The sequence below is a fragment of the Danio rerio genome, chromosome 19 (genome assembly GCF_049306965.1).
Source record: "Danio rerio strain Tuebingen ecotype United States chromosome 19, GRCz12tu, whole genome shotgun sequence".
Taxonomy (NCBI): Eukaryota; Metazoa; Chordata; class Actinopteri; order Cypriniformes; family Danionidae; genus Danio; species Danio rerio.
In genome coordinates this window covers 35,258,958-35,273,477 of record NC_133194.1, presented here as the reverse complement: position 1 = coordinate 35,273,477, position 14,520 = coordinate 35,258,958, and the positions used below count along the sequence as shown (strand labels likewise).

The window sequence follows — 14,520 nt, the reverse complement described above, 5'->3', positions numbered from 1 at the left end:
TCGCCATGACGTACGAACGAAACCAAGTTATTCACGTGCACGCGCAAACCCGGGAGATTTCAAACCTGAGGCCCCGCCCTCTGACGCAGAAACCCAGACACACACACAAACACACACCCACAAACACACACACACACAAACATGCCGGTCGATTGAAGTCACACTGCAGATGGATATATTGAGTCTCTACCCAAACATAAAACCTCAGCATTATAACCAAGCAGTTGGAAACTACTGGAAACTTCTGGAAGCTACATGCTACAAAGAATACTTCATCAGCGTTTGTTAAAGGAAGGATCAGTAAAGAGTGACTTATTGATGGACGTCAGGATTTTTCTTCCTCCATTTCTCAAGTGTAAGTACGTGCGATTAAAGTTGCCTCGTTGACTCTAGCTTGCAAATGTATTTAGTTGTGATTTGTTACTTGTAACCGCGTGTACTGTATCAGGTTAACTGGCTATATTCTCTTATCGCGTGCAAAGTCACGTTAAAAACGCGACGCGTGCTGCGTTAACGGAGCTCCGTGGACGAGGAGTAGTGTGTGTGTCTGTGTGTGCGTGTGCTGTCGTCCGGAGGTGTGTGTGTGTGTTTGTGTGTGTGTGTGTGCGTGTGTGTGCGCGCGCGTTGTCGTTCGGAGCAGGGTTAAGTGCGTGTGTGTGTTTGTGCAATATGTGTGTGTGTGTGTGTCTGTGAAAAGAGCAGAGTGAGAAGCTAGGAGATCTCCTCAACTGCTTTTGGAGTTTTTGCTCAATAAAATAGTCAGTCGTTTGTATTTTCAAGTCCATAGTCTGTATTTACATTGACCCACTGGCAGCTAAACTCCACGCCTACACCATCGAGCGTGTATGAACTGTGATTACTTTTATATTGCTGATTAGCTGTTGTGCATTTTACTCTCTGACTGAAGGCAGTCGACCAATCGCGACAGACTGTCATTGGTCCAATCAGCGCAGATTAGCTTCGCGCTAAGGAGGGGTTTGGGAACAAATGAATCACTGGACGATTCATACAGGAGTCGCTGGGATAATTAGGTAAAAATAAATGCAGATTATAAGACCATGAAAGTGTTTTTTGACCTTGCATGCATATTAAACTGTTGTTGGAGACCCTTACAACCAAGATATGACCCTATTTCATGTATAATATGGGCTCTTTAAATGTCTGGGTAAAGGACAAAAACTTTTTTCCCTTTTGAACACAAAGTATTTTATTGTGAGTAACATTTAAAATATTTTGGAAAAGTAATCATTGGCTTCTGCTGTCTTCATTTGTTTAAAAAAAACTGATTTATTAAACATTTAAATGGCAAATATTCTGCATTGAGATATGTTGTTTAAAAAAAAAGTTAATAAAAAGTCTTACACATCCCTTAGGAACGGTTTTACAGAAAATTTAGCTGGTTTTAAAACCTGACTTTTCCAAACCGGGGTATACTTCGAAAACGGTTTTCGTCACATGTCTATCGACAAGTATAAACAACATAACACTAGGCATGGGGTGATAACTAAATTTGGAAAAGTCAAGGTTTTAAAACCACCAAAATTTCCTGTTACACCATTTCTAAGGTATATGTAAGACTTAAAAAAATGTTTGTTTTTTTCATGTTTTTGACAACTATTTTAAGAAAAAATTTTAGGGCAACGATATCTTCAGCAGAAAATGAACTTTTACAGCAAAAGCTAGTGGTCCAAAATACTTTAAATATTTCTCAAAATAAAATATATTGTGTTCAATGAGGGAAAAAGTTGTTTTTTACCCATACATTTATAACAAGAACTTATTTTGGAGCAGTAATCACAATACCGTGATACCGGGAAACCGAGAAACCATGGTGTTTTTTTATCCAAGGTTATCATACCGTCAGAATCTTATACCAGCCCATGTCTACAACACACTTACACTGAGTCTCTTCATTCAATTCATCTTTAAATATATAGAGCTTTTTGAAATGTAGATTGTGCCAAAACAGCGTAACATAAATAAGGGAAAGAGAATAAAAAGGCAATGTTTCAGACTGTAGAACATTCCAGCATATCAACAGACAGGTGAGTACTGAATGTGTAGTTCCAGTTAAATTAAAACTGATTCAGCTCAGTTATTAACACAAATGTCAGAAGGCGTGGACAGTTACAGAACTCCACCAACTGATGGAAATGCAGAACAAACTTTTGGATAAATCAGGCTTAGCCGAGGTGATTAGTTTTCCTCTGACCAAATGTAAAAGGGCAAAGCTGCAGTCTATGCGCATCTATTGTGGAGAGGGTGCAGGTCAATGTTCAGGTGTTCATACTAGCCGACGGGATCAATGCAGAGATTCGTCTGCCACTGGAAGAACCTTGCACTCTTGACTCATCAATGACCACAACAACCATCTGCTCCAAATACAGCCTGGATCCATGATTATGTGAACCTTGGGATAAGAAGAAACAGACAGACATGAGCATGAATATGTCTTTTAGGGAAGTATTTCCAGCGCCACTTGGCCTAATGAATGCAGCCTAACAATCCTTTTAGAAGATTAGGATTTTAAATGAATGCCTTCATATTTTCTAGTGCAAAGAGTCTTAGTAGTCTAGATTTAAACGGAAAGGATTATGCACAAAACATACTGTATTCATTTGAGCACAGATGATGCAGTTCTTGCATCAGCCAGCAGAGGGAGGACAGTGTGGATAATATTGTGTCCCTCGTGGCCCCAGGCTGTTGTCAGGACTGCAAGAAACCAGCCAATCTCTGGCAAGGTCCTGCATGGGGTCGAAGCGCTGCCTAGCAACTGATTATTGGGTTATGGGCTCTTTCACCCCATTATATCGGCATCAGGGGGACAGTGAGGAGAAACAACGGTTGAGTTTGTGTTTTTATCTATCTGTCCATTCATCCATCCATCCGTCCGTTCGACTGTGCCTGTCTATCTATCTATCTATCTATCTATCTATCTATCTATCTATCTATCTATCTATCTATCTATCTATCTATCTATCTATCTATCTATCTATCTATCTGGGCTGCTTTCTACAGGACAAACTGTATGTGGACTGGGAAGGACAGCTGTCAGGGAAACCCATTACTCATTGGCTGATCCTATCAGAATATGTAATATTGCGTTCTGTTGACTGAGAGCACATGCGGATTTCCGATAGCATGATACAGAGGAAAGGGGAGGAGGACAGTATGTGCATGAGCGAGGGATAAATGTGGAGGGAAAGAGAGTGAGAGAGAGAGAAGGGGTTAGATATCATCCGCGTCACAGCAGCAGATTGCAGGCAGAGCAGAGAGGATATAGACAACCAGAGCACTCAGTCATTAGACGCTGAAGCAGGAATACGGCATTGGGGAAATACACCGAGTGTGTGTGCATGAGAGCAGAGCTAACAGTACAGCGTGAAGCAGCTCTGGATCACAGTGTGCCATTGATGATAAGAGTAGGGAAGAATGAGTCTTGACCCTGTTCAGGTCATGAAGGGGCAAGAGCCTATGCCCAACACTTGCCCATCGGCCTCAAACGGGGATACCAAAGCATCCTGGGAGGACAGCAACAAGGATATGCTTGAAAATGTTGGTTCCAAGAAGCCCAAATCAGTAAGTGATGTTCTCCATCAGTTTGCATTTCATCTGTGATGCCATTTTCCTATTGCCCTTGTCCTTTTTATTGGCAATTTCAGACCTTTGATGGTGTGATTTGCTTATACAGTAGTCCACGTGTATGTGTGTGTTGATTCACTTTTCCCACTCTGACACCTGGATTTTGTCAAAGCGTGGTGTAATTATGTGAAATATGATTATAAGTAGCTGTTGGCTTTCATGTTGTGATGCCTGGTTGTGGTGTCAATGTTTATAAGCCAGAAACAGAGCAGGTTTCATGGAAAAGGAGGGGCTGATGGCATTATTAGGTAACAGTCCTAATGTAAGGAGATAATGCCATCTGAGGTGCAGCAGGTGCAGATCAATTTAAGTCGTCCACTGCTTATTTTGACTTCTACTAACACCGCCATAAAGATATGGAAATACCATCTGTAATATGCAGTGGGTTATCAAAGTAATGACACTGCTTCCAAAGAGGTTTTACCACAGATTTTAGTGCATTAGAAAACTTTTACATGCACTTTGACAGGCTCCTTTAGCGTGTGCAACAGGCAGCTGGTCAACACCATGTGTATAATTCCTCTCTCTGCGGTAGCCTCTATACTTACTCTAAGCGTCACTGGCCTTTTCCAGATCTATTAATAACCCGCAATGCCGTTCTCCTCTTTGTTATCCTCTGGTATTCTCCCATTTCCAACACTTGCACTGCTTGCCCCAGACTGACCCAGCAGTAAATCATGGCTGTGGTTCGCTGCAGCGTGTAGTTAGTGGGTATATAAAGTCATCACCCAAAAATTGTCACTTTCACCTGTGACCTACACTAAAATTCTAATGTGTCAGTATGTTAAAATATTACGCTGTTAACAATCTACAGTAATTTACTGGCAGCAGTTCGCTATAACTTACTGTGAATCAATTACAGCAAAAATACTGTACATTTACAACACTATTTATCTTGCTGTATATGCATTTACAGTATCGCACTCTATATGTTTACTGACAACTAATTTCCCAATTATTTAACATAAATGATGTTTCTTGAGGAATAAATCAAGATTTTAAAATGATTTCTGAAGGATCATGTGACACTGATGCTGGAGTAATGATGTAGAATATTCAATTTCACCTTCACAAGAATAAATGAAAATATATTATAAATGGTTAAATTTTCAACTTTGCATCTACACTACCTGACATTAGTCTTGTTGCCTATCCTGGTTTTAGGAACAAATAATAATAACATGACTTTTAGTTGATAATTTTATATCAGAAGTGGCTTATATGAAAGACAAATGCTTCTAGATTACACTTATTTTACTAAAATAAAACATGATCATGCCTTGATTTTTAAATATTTAATTCGGACAGTAAGGTCTGACTTTGTCTGGACAAAGGTCTTGTCACTTAACAGAAATAATGTCCAGTATAGATTATAAAGTCATGGTGCAGTGGAAAAATAATTAATATTATGCATGACTCCCATGAGCTTGGAGGACTGCATCCATACATCTCTGCAATGACTCAAATAACTTATTAATAAAGTCACCTGGAATGCCAAAGTAAGCCTTCTTGCAGGACTCCCAGATTTCATCAAGATTCTTTGGATTCATCTTCAATGCCTCCTTCTTCATCTTACCCCAGACATGCTCATTAATGTTCATGTGACTGGGCTGGCCAATCCTGGAGCACCTTAACCTTGTTTGCTTTCAGGAACTTTGATTTGAAGGCTGAAGTATGAGGAGTGCTATCCTGCTGAAGAATTTGCCCTCTCCTGTAGTTTGTTATGTAATGGGCAGCACAAATGTCTTGATACCTCAGGGTGTTAATGTTGCCATCCATCTCTCGCACACCCCGGTTATTTCTGTGAGAATCTTGGGTCTATGTTGGTTCCAATAGGTCTTCTGCAGTATGTGTGATGATTGGGATGCAGTTCAACAGATGATTCATCAGAAAAATCTACCTTCTTACTAGTCAAAAATACTAGTCAAGTTAGTATTTGTTGCTCTTACTACTGGGATTAATGACAAGACTTCAGTCAGGTAGTGTATACTTTCCTTCAACATCAAAGCCAGGACCAAAATCTATCCATCATCAAAATCTCTACAATGATTGTAGATGTTCTATCAGTGATATCCAAAGTCACAAATTAATTAAACAATTTATTTTCCTCTCATTTTAGGAGATATAAGGCAATAACACAACAGAGGAATGGTGCCTTTCTATATCCACTACTTACAGAAATTGGGGAACAATGTACAAGGGGGCAATCAACATCATAAGTAAAGGCTGCATTGTAAATGAGTGCAAAGTTTTTTTGTTTCCACTTAATTGGCGAAAAGGGAAAGAAAGCAGTTTGTTAGTTTATTTAGTAGGAGATTGTTTTCTAAGGAGAACTGATACGGGCTATGCTCAGTCTTGAATCTCTGTGGTCTGTAACTGTATCTGTGCCAGTATAATTAAACGTCTCTATATCAAGAGTTTGAACCATGAATAACATCACATACTACTGACCAAGCATTTGGGGAGCTTTTTCAAGCACACAGTTTATATAACACACGGACAGCTAAAACCTTCTATATAAACTTATTACAAAGTGCAAAAAATCACATCTTAAATCTTAGTGTAACAGGCCAATGTTCACACCTGGTATTAAGATGCAGTTTGGTTGATTTGATTTTGATCATAAGTATTTACGAGGACAAGAAATATTTATTTACACATGGTGTTTCTTTTTTTGTCACCTTGTCAAATTTTTACCATTTTCTTATAGCAAATCAAACAAAACATTTAAAAAATTTTCATATTTCATATTATTGATAGTATATTGTTAAACATGCATATTTAATTTATTTTTTGGCAGATTTTTAGACTATAAACATGCCTGATTATTGTTCTTATTAGCAAAATTGTGTTTACAGTATTGTATTCTAACACTCTTCATCTTTAAATTAGAGATACACAGAATCTAAGCTTTTTAAAATTGTACTTATTTTCTAAGGTTATTTAAAAGTTTTTCAGTTTTTTATATCTTAGATTAAAATTTTTTTAAATACATATTTTGAGGGGTTTTCACCTTTAATCGATGGGACAATAGAAAGTATACGCAGGAAAGGGTGGGTCGCCGTGAGCACCAGAGTGCCATGTGTCAATATACTAACTAGATGCCATTGGCGCTGACATCTTAGATTGTTTTAATTGGCTATGTGTATTTTGTATTTTTGTAAACATATTAAATAATAATAACAATTATTACTACTACTACTACTATACTCAAAAAGTAATTTGTTGAATAAACATGATTTAATCGTAGCACCCATTGTGCATCTAAACAAATTAAGTAAACTGTAAATGTGTAAATTAAGCATGGCTTTAAAAGGGTCTGTGTAACTTCTTTGCAGCTAATTTGATTATAATATTTATGTTGTGCTTATCTGATTGAATTGATTCTTATTTATTCAATGTCAGCAAAGCACTTTAACTCAACATTTTTGATTGATATTGATATTGTTTACATTTTTTGATATTGTATTTAATAAAATACCAATTACAAAAAAAAAAAAAATTACTAAGCATCTATGATTGTTCCACTCCGAGCTTACTTGCTCTAGCACCCCATTTAAAGGAACAGTGTCAACCACTGGCTAGGAGAACTTCTGTCCAGCTACAAATATGCATCTTCTTCATTTAATTACACCTTGCTCATGCACCAGTGGTCATGCCCCAGCAGCTTGTTTGAAGGGGTTAGTGCAAAAATTAAATCGTCAACATGCAAAAGGAACTCCAAGTGCATTTATGTTTTATGTCTTTAAGTTACTTGTACCAAAAATAAGTTGTCCATATACAGTTAAAGTCAGAATTATCCCCCTTTGAATTTTTTTCTTTTTTAAATATTTCCCAAATGATGTTTAACAGAGAAAAGAAATTTTCACAGTATGTCTGATAATATTTTTTCTTCTGGAGAAGGTCTTATTTGTTTTATTGTGGCTAGGACTAAAAGCAGTTTTTAATAAAAAAAAAACATTTTACTTTTAATATTATTAGCCCCTTTAAGCTATTTTTTTGACAGTCTACAGAACAAACCATCGTTATACAATAACTTGCATAATTACCCTAAACTGCCAAGTTAATCTAATTAAGCCTTTAAATGTCACTTTAAGCTGTATAAAAGAGTCTTGAAAAAATATCTAGTCCAAAATATTTTAATAAAATAAATAAATCAGTTATTAGAAATGAGTTATTAAAACTATTATGTTTAGAAATGTGCTGAAAAAAACCCTGCTCTCTATTAAACAGAAATTGTGGAAAAAATAAACAGGGGGGCTAATAATTCAGGCTGTTTAATAATTCTGACTTCAACTGTGTATGTGGAATATCACAACTGCAGAAATTTAAACTTTAGTCTGTTAAGCTAAGCATGTGCAGTGACTTCTTATGCAGTTGTATGTGAACCAACTTACCGCCACCTACTGTGATGGAGGCGCACAGTAACTCAACAGAGAGAGTCATTCACATGAAGAGCCTAAATCTCTTTGAATCAACAAGTTCTCAACTCATTCAATTGATTATTTCTTCATTTAGTTTTAAACAACTAGAATATATATATAATTCACATTTTAGTGTTCTTATTTAAAAACTTTTCAGTGTTTCTAGTTTCATCTGCATCTTAATATCATGGTTTGATGGTTCTGTCCTCAACCAGTTTCATCTTTCGCATTCACATATTCTTCCATCTGTGTTTTCCAACCATGGCAATCTTTCCCAACCAGAACATGTATGTATTGTTATTTGCAAAAATTTGTGACATGGAGGTTGATATGAAATGTCATTCCATGAAGGGACCTGTGAGACGGGCCAGGAAGGTGGAGGGAGGCATATTTTTTGTAAGTATTTTCAAATGGGTCATGCAGATTTTCATCTCTGCCGTCTCTCATTAACAATCTGTTCTGCTTGGCTCTACTAAACGCATGACCTGTTGACCCACAGTATGGACTTATCCAAACAAATATTGTAATGCATTCCTGAGAGCTCTGCCTAATGGTGCTTTCAGATCATTTGACAGCTATTTTTGTCACATCAGGTTTTGAGTGTGCAGAAAAAAATATTTAGAAATCAATGTAAATCTGTGTTATTGGAGATGTAGTGTGTATGTTAAGGTGTTTACTGAGGCCATTTTTTGTTGTTTGCATTATAGATTTAGTTTTTTTATGACTGATGACTTGCTTTCCACAGATTTTTAACCCATCATTGAGTCTATTTATTTACTTGAGTAAATATGTGTACATTTATATTTAACTAGTTTTGAATTTATTTTAAGTAATATCACTGACTAATATGAAAATGTTCATTTTATTTACATACAATACAGTTTCTAAAGTATTATTTTCTGTCTTTTAGTAGATATATTATATGAGAGACTTGCTTTGTTTACCAAATAAGTGGATCTAACTGGATTTGAATTGTAAACATTAAATAAAAGTTAAAAAGGTATTCTATTTAAATTGAATATATTCATTTTTCACATTACAATACTCCCAAAATCATTCACATAAATCCGCAGATTTATTTTAAAACTCTGCGCAGGAAATAGCAAAAAACGTCTACAGATGCTCTCTGGCCCTACTGATGACACAAAAACAAGCACAGAAAAATTGGTTGAATGAGAAAACAAAATAAGTAGCATAACCACATTATTATCACACAATAGCCCTTATGTCCATAACTAAAAATTCTATTTATTTCAATTAAATTCAAGTTTATTTGTTTAGTGCTTTTAGCATCTTTACAAAAGTTGCAAATTATTGCATTACAATCAAAATCAGAAAAGTTAAGGGCATTTTAAAAAAGTGACTGAATATAATAACATTATGTTTTTCATTACAAATGAAACAATCATTTATTATACATATTACTTGAAATAATATCATTCTTGATATGTATTTAATAACTTTAAAATTGAGAGAATAAAATCAAAGAAGAATAAACAATATATTCAGTTGAAGTCAGAATAATTAGCCCGCTTTTGAATTTATTTGTCTTTTTGATATATTTCCCAAATGATGTGGAAACAGAGCATGGAAATGTTCACAGTATGCCTGATAATAATTTTTCCTCTGGAGAAAGTTTATTTGTTTTATTTCGGCTAAAATAAAAGCAGTTTTTAATTCTTTAAACCCAATTTAAAGGACAAAATTATTAGTCCCCTTAAGTTATATTTTGTTTTTGATTAGTCAACAGAACAAACCATCGTTATACAATAACTTGCCTAATTACCCTAACCTGCCTAGTTAACCTAATTAACCTAATTAAGCCTTTAATTGTCACTTTAAGCTGTATAGAAGTGTCTTGAAAAATATCTAGTCATATATCATTTACTGTCATCATGGCAAAGATAAAATAAATCAGTTATTAGAAGTAAGTTATTTAAACTATTATGTTTAGAAATGTGCTGAAAAAAAAAAAAACTTCTCTCAGTTAAACAGAAAATGGGGAAAAATAAACATGAGAGCTAATAATTCAAGGGGGCAAAAAATTCTGACTTCAACTGTATAGGAAATTGTGTGGCACGGTGATGCAGTGGTTAGCAATGTCGCCTCACAGCAAGAAGGTCTCTGGTTTGACCGTCGGCTGGGTCAGTTGGGATTTCTGTAAGGAGTTTGCATGTTCTCCCCCTGTTTGCATGGGTTTCCTCTGGGTGCACCAGTTTCCCCCACAGTCCAATGAGTGAACTGAATAAACTAAATTGTCCATGCTGTATGAGTGTGTGTGAATGAGTGTGTAAAGGTGTTTCCAAATACTGGGTTGCGGCTGGTAGGGCATCTACTGTGTAAAACACATGCTGGAATAGTTGGCAGTTCATTCAGCTGTGGTGACCCCTAAAATAGAGCCTGAGGCAAACAAATTTAGCTATTTACTCTCCCTCAAATCTTTATGAGTTTCTTCATTTTATTCAACACAAAAGAAGACATTTTGAAGAAAGCTAACCACTGACATCCATAGTAGGATAAACAAATGTGGAAGTTAATGGTTACCAAATTCCAGCATTCCCCAAAAACATAATCTGAAGAGTAAATAAATACAGAATAGTCCATTTTTGGTGAACTACCCCTTTAAATGGGCAGAACTGTTGCAATCCATGGACAATTAGGTCAGACTCTCAATAGCAGGTCAATGTTCACTTTTATTCCTGATCAGTAAAGAGCTTTTAGAGTAAATGTTTCCTTTACCTTTATGCTGAATAATTGAATCCAGGTCTCACTGCTCCAGCCACTTATCCACTTTAATTTTCCTCTAATGCCTCATTTCCACAAGTGATAGCCCCCAGAAACACCCAACCATGAAAACATTTCCCAGACCCGCTCAAACCTCTTAGGATCTCTGTAAAGCAGTGTCACGCCTTACCTGCAATTGCAAACTCAGCTACCAATCTGCAGGAAAAGAGACTTTTAAGGCAAGACACTGCAGGTGAAGAGGGTAAAGAAGTCATTATCATCTCAATTATTCTCCAGTTGATTGATTACTTTATTTTACATCACATTTTGGAGTATGTTTTGTATTACAAACTTTCTAAAATATTGCTTAAATATGCAAATGTGTCATTATTTAAAAATATGTGCTGATTTGCATACAGTAGCACAACAATCTGAATATTTGATGAGGTTAGGTTAAAAATAAAAGATTGAAAGATTCTCTTTTCATCACTCCATAGTTCAGAAAACACTGTAAACAGCCTGAAAAACAAACTCAGAATAGATATAGTAGAATGTAAAGCTGCTGAAGTAAAGATTTATGCCAAAGGATGGGAAATTTATTAACATTTTATTTGAAGATATAATTAATTATACCGTTAACTATGACCAAAATCAAACAAAAAAGTGCTCAGGGGTAGCTTAATTAACGTGTTGGTGCTCTTCGAGTCGGATATTCATCAGAATAAACAGCAAAAGTAAGTACAAGGCACTCGAAAAATGTGAAAACCAATGTTAAAAAGCCTTTATTGACATGGCTATTCCTTAAAACTATGCCTATGCCTTTCGGCAAACACTTGCCTTTATCACGGTAACCAAATGATTAATAGTTATTAATGTAGTAGTTGGTTTATTAACGATATAGAATAATATAATGTGTACTTTTTAAGTACAAATAAACAACCATTATCTTAATAATAGACAGGTAATAAGCCACTATTGAAGAGCCCATATTTTGCATTATAAAAGGTCATATTTTGGTTTGGTGGTCTCCAACAACAGGCTGATATACATGCAAGATCAACAAACACTTGTTATGTCTTATAACATGCATTAATTTTTACCTGATTATCCCAACGACTCCCATATGATTTGTTCAGTGGTTCATTTGTTCCCAAAGCCCTCCTTAGCGTGAAGCTAATCTGCGCTGATTGGTCCGAAAATCCAGTCTGTTTTGATTGGTCAACTGGGTTCAGCATAGAGATAAACACCCACCATGGCTATGAAGTAGCACAGAGTATATGTGTGATCCCAATGCAGGAGTGCATTAAATCAATGCAGTTAAACACCAGCATATTACTCTACTCTTAAACCTAACCCCAAGTAATAACAGCGACACACATTCAGTATTAATCCACACATGCTGTGGCAAAAGTTGAACTATTTTGAAAATTGACTGTGTCGCTCTTGTGAGAAACAGCTGATGGCGGCCATAGCAAAGATGAGCGGCAGAGGATCACGAGTTCAGAAACACATTTAAATCGCTAAAGGAAGAAGCATGCGTCGCCTTTTTCAAACCGTGCAGAGTGACAACACAATTAAACACATTTTTGCAAACAGGCAAAAACTTTTAATTACATGTTATGATCCAGAGGAAGAAGAAACTGGTCCATATGAACTCTAACAGTTACTGACAAAGTCCCTGTCAAAGTCTGACAAAGTCCTATACATAATAGTCTCTGCTGCTCCTTTCTTCAATAGGGTATATGCCGAAGCATGCTAATAGGACTTTTAATTTGCCACTCACCTGGGTTAAGCGCTTCCAGCGAATTGTATGCCAATGCAAAAACCGGCACATCTTTTTTCTATAAAAATCAGCAATCTCCACTAGCTGAGTGTTGTCTGATAAAAAGTAGGTCTTAGATTGTACAAGAAGCACTGCATTAAATTACATTTTCCCTCACCATGTCTTTATAATTTGAGCATTTATTTTACCCTAGTATATTCAATGGAGCTTCTGCACTAGCCTGCCGATTCTGACGGGCGCGTGCGAGTAAACGGCTTTTTGTCTCATTTTATGCTTGAGCAACTAAATGAATGGCTAAGTTTATTTAACTGAATGTATTTTAATGACATTACAACATCAATGCTGTAAAAGGAACCGTATAAAATGGAAAAAAAGTTCACAATAATGCTGTGTTCACACCAGACGCGGAATGCGCGGATAAATCGCGCTATTCGCGCTAAAATTGCTGCGTGAACATTTGAGTTTACTCGCTTCATTCGCGCGTCAAATCCTGCATCATTCGCGTGTCAAATTCACTTCAGAACAGACGCGGATTCGCGTGATGGGCAGGGCTTCTGTCTGCCCGAAGACTCTAGCTTCATAGCTAAATGGCTAACATGGATTTTATGAAGAAAATAACAGTGTTTATGTGCTTTATGAAGACTGAAAAACAGCGTCGATACGTTTAGGGTCAAGTCTGAGTCCACTACATCCTTTCAGAGGTGCATCCAGGTCTGTGAGCTCATAAATTCCTCCAGAAGCTGAACCTGGATGACGGAGGCTTTCAGCGGTGCTTCATGCTTGAACACGCGTCAAGTGCGATTGATTTACATGTTAAGTCAATGCAAACGCGCGAATAGACATCCTGCTACGCGATATGAGCGAATGATGCAAATTGCGCGGGGCGAATTGAGCGTTTTGCGCGTTTGACGTGCTTAACGAGTGTTTCGTGCGAATCTCTCGAGTTTGAAAATCTGAACTTCAGCATACATTTGCGCCGCGTTAACCAATCAGAAGCTATTCGCGCAATTGCATTGACTTAACATGTAAATCACTCGCGCTTGACGCGCGTTTCGCGTCTGGTTTGAACCACACAGGTCACCGGAAGTTTATCAGTATGGGAAAAACACTAGCTTGGCATATACCCTATAGCAAACGACCAGCGAATCTCGCGTTGCAGTGTAGGTTATTGTTTAAAAAAAACAGAAAAATGGCAGGAACAAACACAGGTTGGCTATACTGTGGTATTGTAGTAAAAAAGAACATGTCAGTGATTGTCATCTTCATGTGATGATCAGTCCTGTGATCCCCACGCTACGCTAGTTTTTGAAGGGATTGGTGCATTTACATTTTACCGGATCTGGCACTAGTTGGTGACGTACCTTATTGACGTTGACTCGTTCAGGCAAAATATCTGAACCCAACATGATTCATTCATTCAATTGAATCATTAAATGAATAAATTTAATCGACTATTTTGTTAAAGAATTAATAGTTTTAAACAATGCACTAGTAGACTCAAAACATAGCTGGATGTTTTCATTCACTTAGTGCTGTATTACACACTGCATAGAAGTTCATTTTCAAAAGCCCATAACAGGGGCTCTTTAATAGTGAAAATGAAAATTGAAACATACAAGCCAATAGAAAGCCATTACATATACAGTTGAAATCTAAATCATTAGCCCTCTTGTGAATTTGTTATACAAATTTTACAGTGTTTCCAATAATATTTTTTTTTTCTGGTGAAAGTTATTTTATCTTATTTGTTTATTTTGACTAGAATAAAAGCAGTTTTTAATAATGATAATAAAAAGTGTAAATATTATTATCCCCTTTAAGCAATATTTTTTTGATTGTCTAAAAATCATTTTAAAATCCTAAAGATTAACAGGTGCAATAAAAAAAAAGTTTTTATTTGCCTGCTGTGTCCAGTCTTAACTCATGACAGATCAATTTACACAGGCT

At 36.4% G+C, this 14,520-nt stretch overlaps 1 protein-coding gene across 4 annotated transcripts in view; it reads left to right on the top strand.

Moving 5' to 3' along the window:
* The first annotated feature begins 3,214 nt into the window (after positions 1-3,214).
* The window catches only part of nt5c1aa (5'-nucleotidase, cytosolic IAa), a 31,915-nt gene continuing 20,609 nt past the window's right edge, over positions 3,215-14,520 (top strand). For 2 of the 4 annotated variants that reach the window (XR_012394640.1, XM_005159633.6), the window contains exons 1-2: positions 3,215-3,579; positions 8,418-8,462. Coding sequence is in view for 2 of the 4 variants with exons in the window: in XM_005159633.6 (XP_005159690.1) it covers positions 3,433-3,579; positions 8,418-8,462 (192 nt within the window). In the remaining 2 variants the exon portion in view is untranslated. 4 annotated transcript variants of the gene reach the window in all.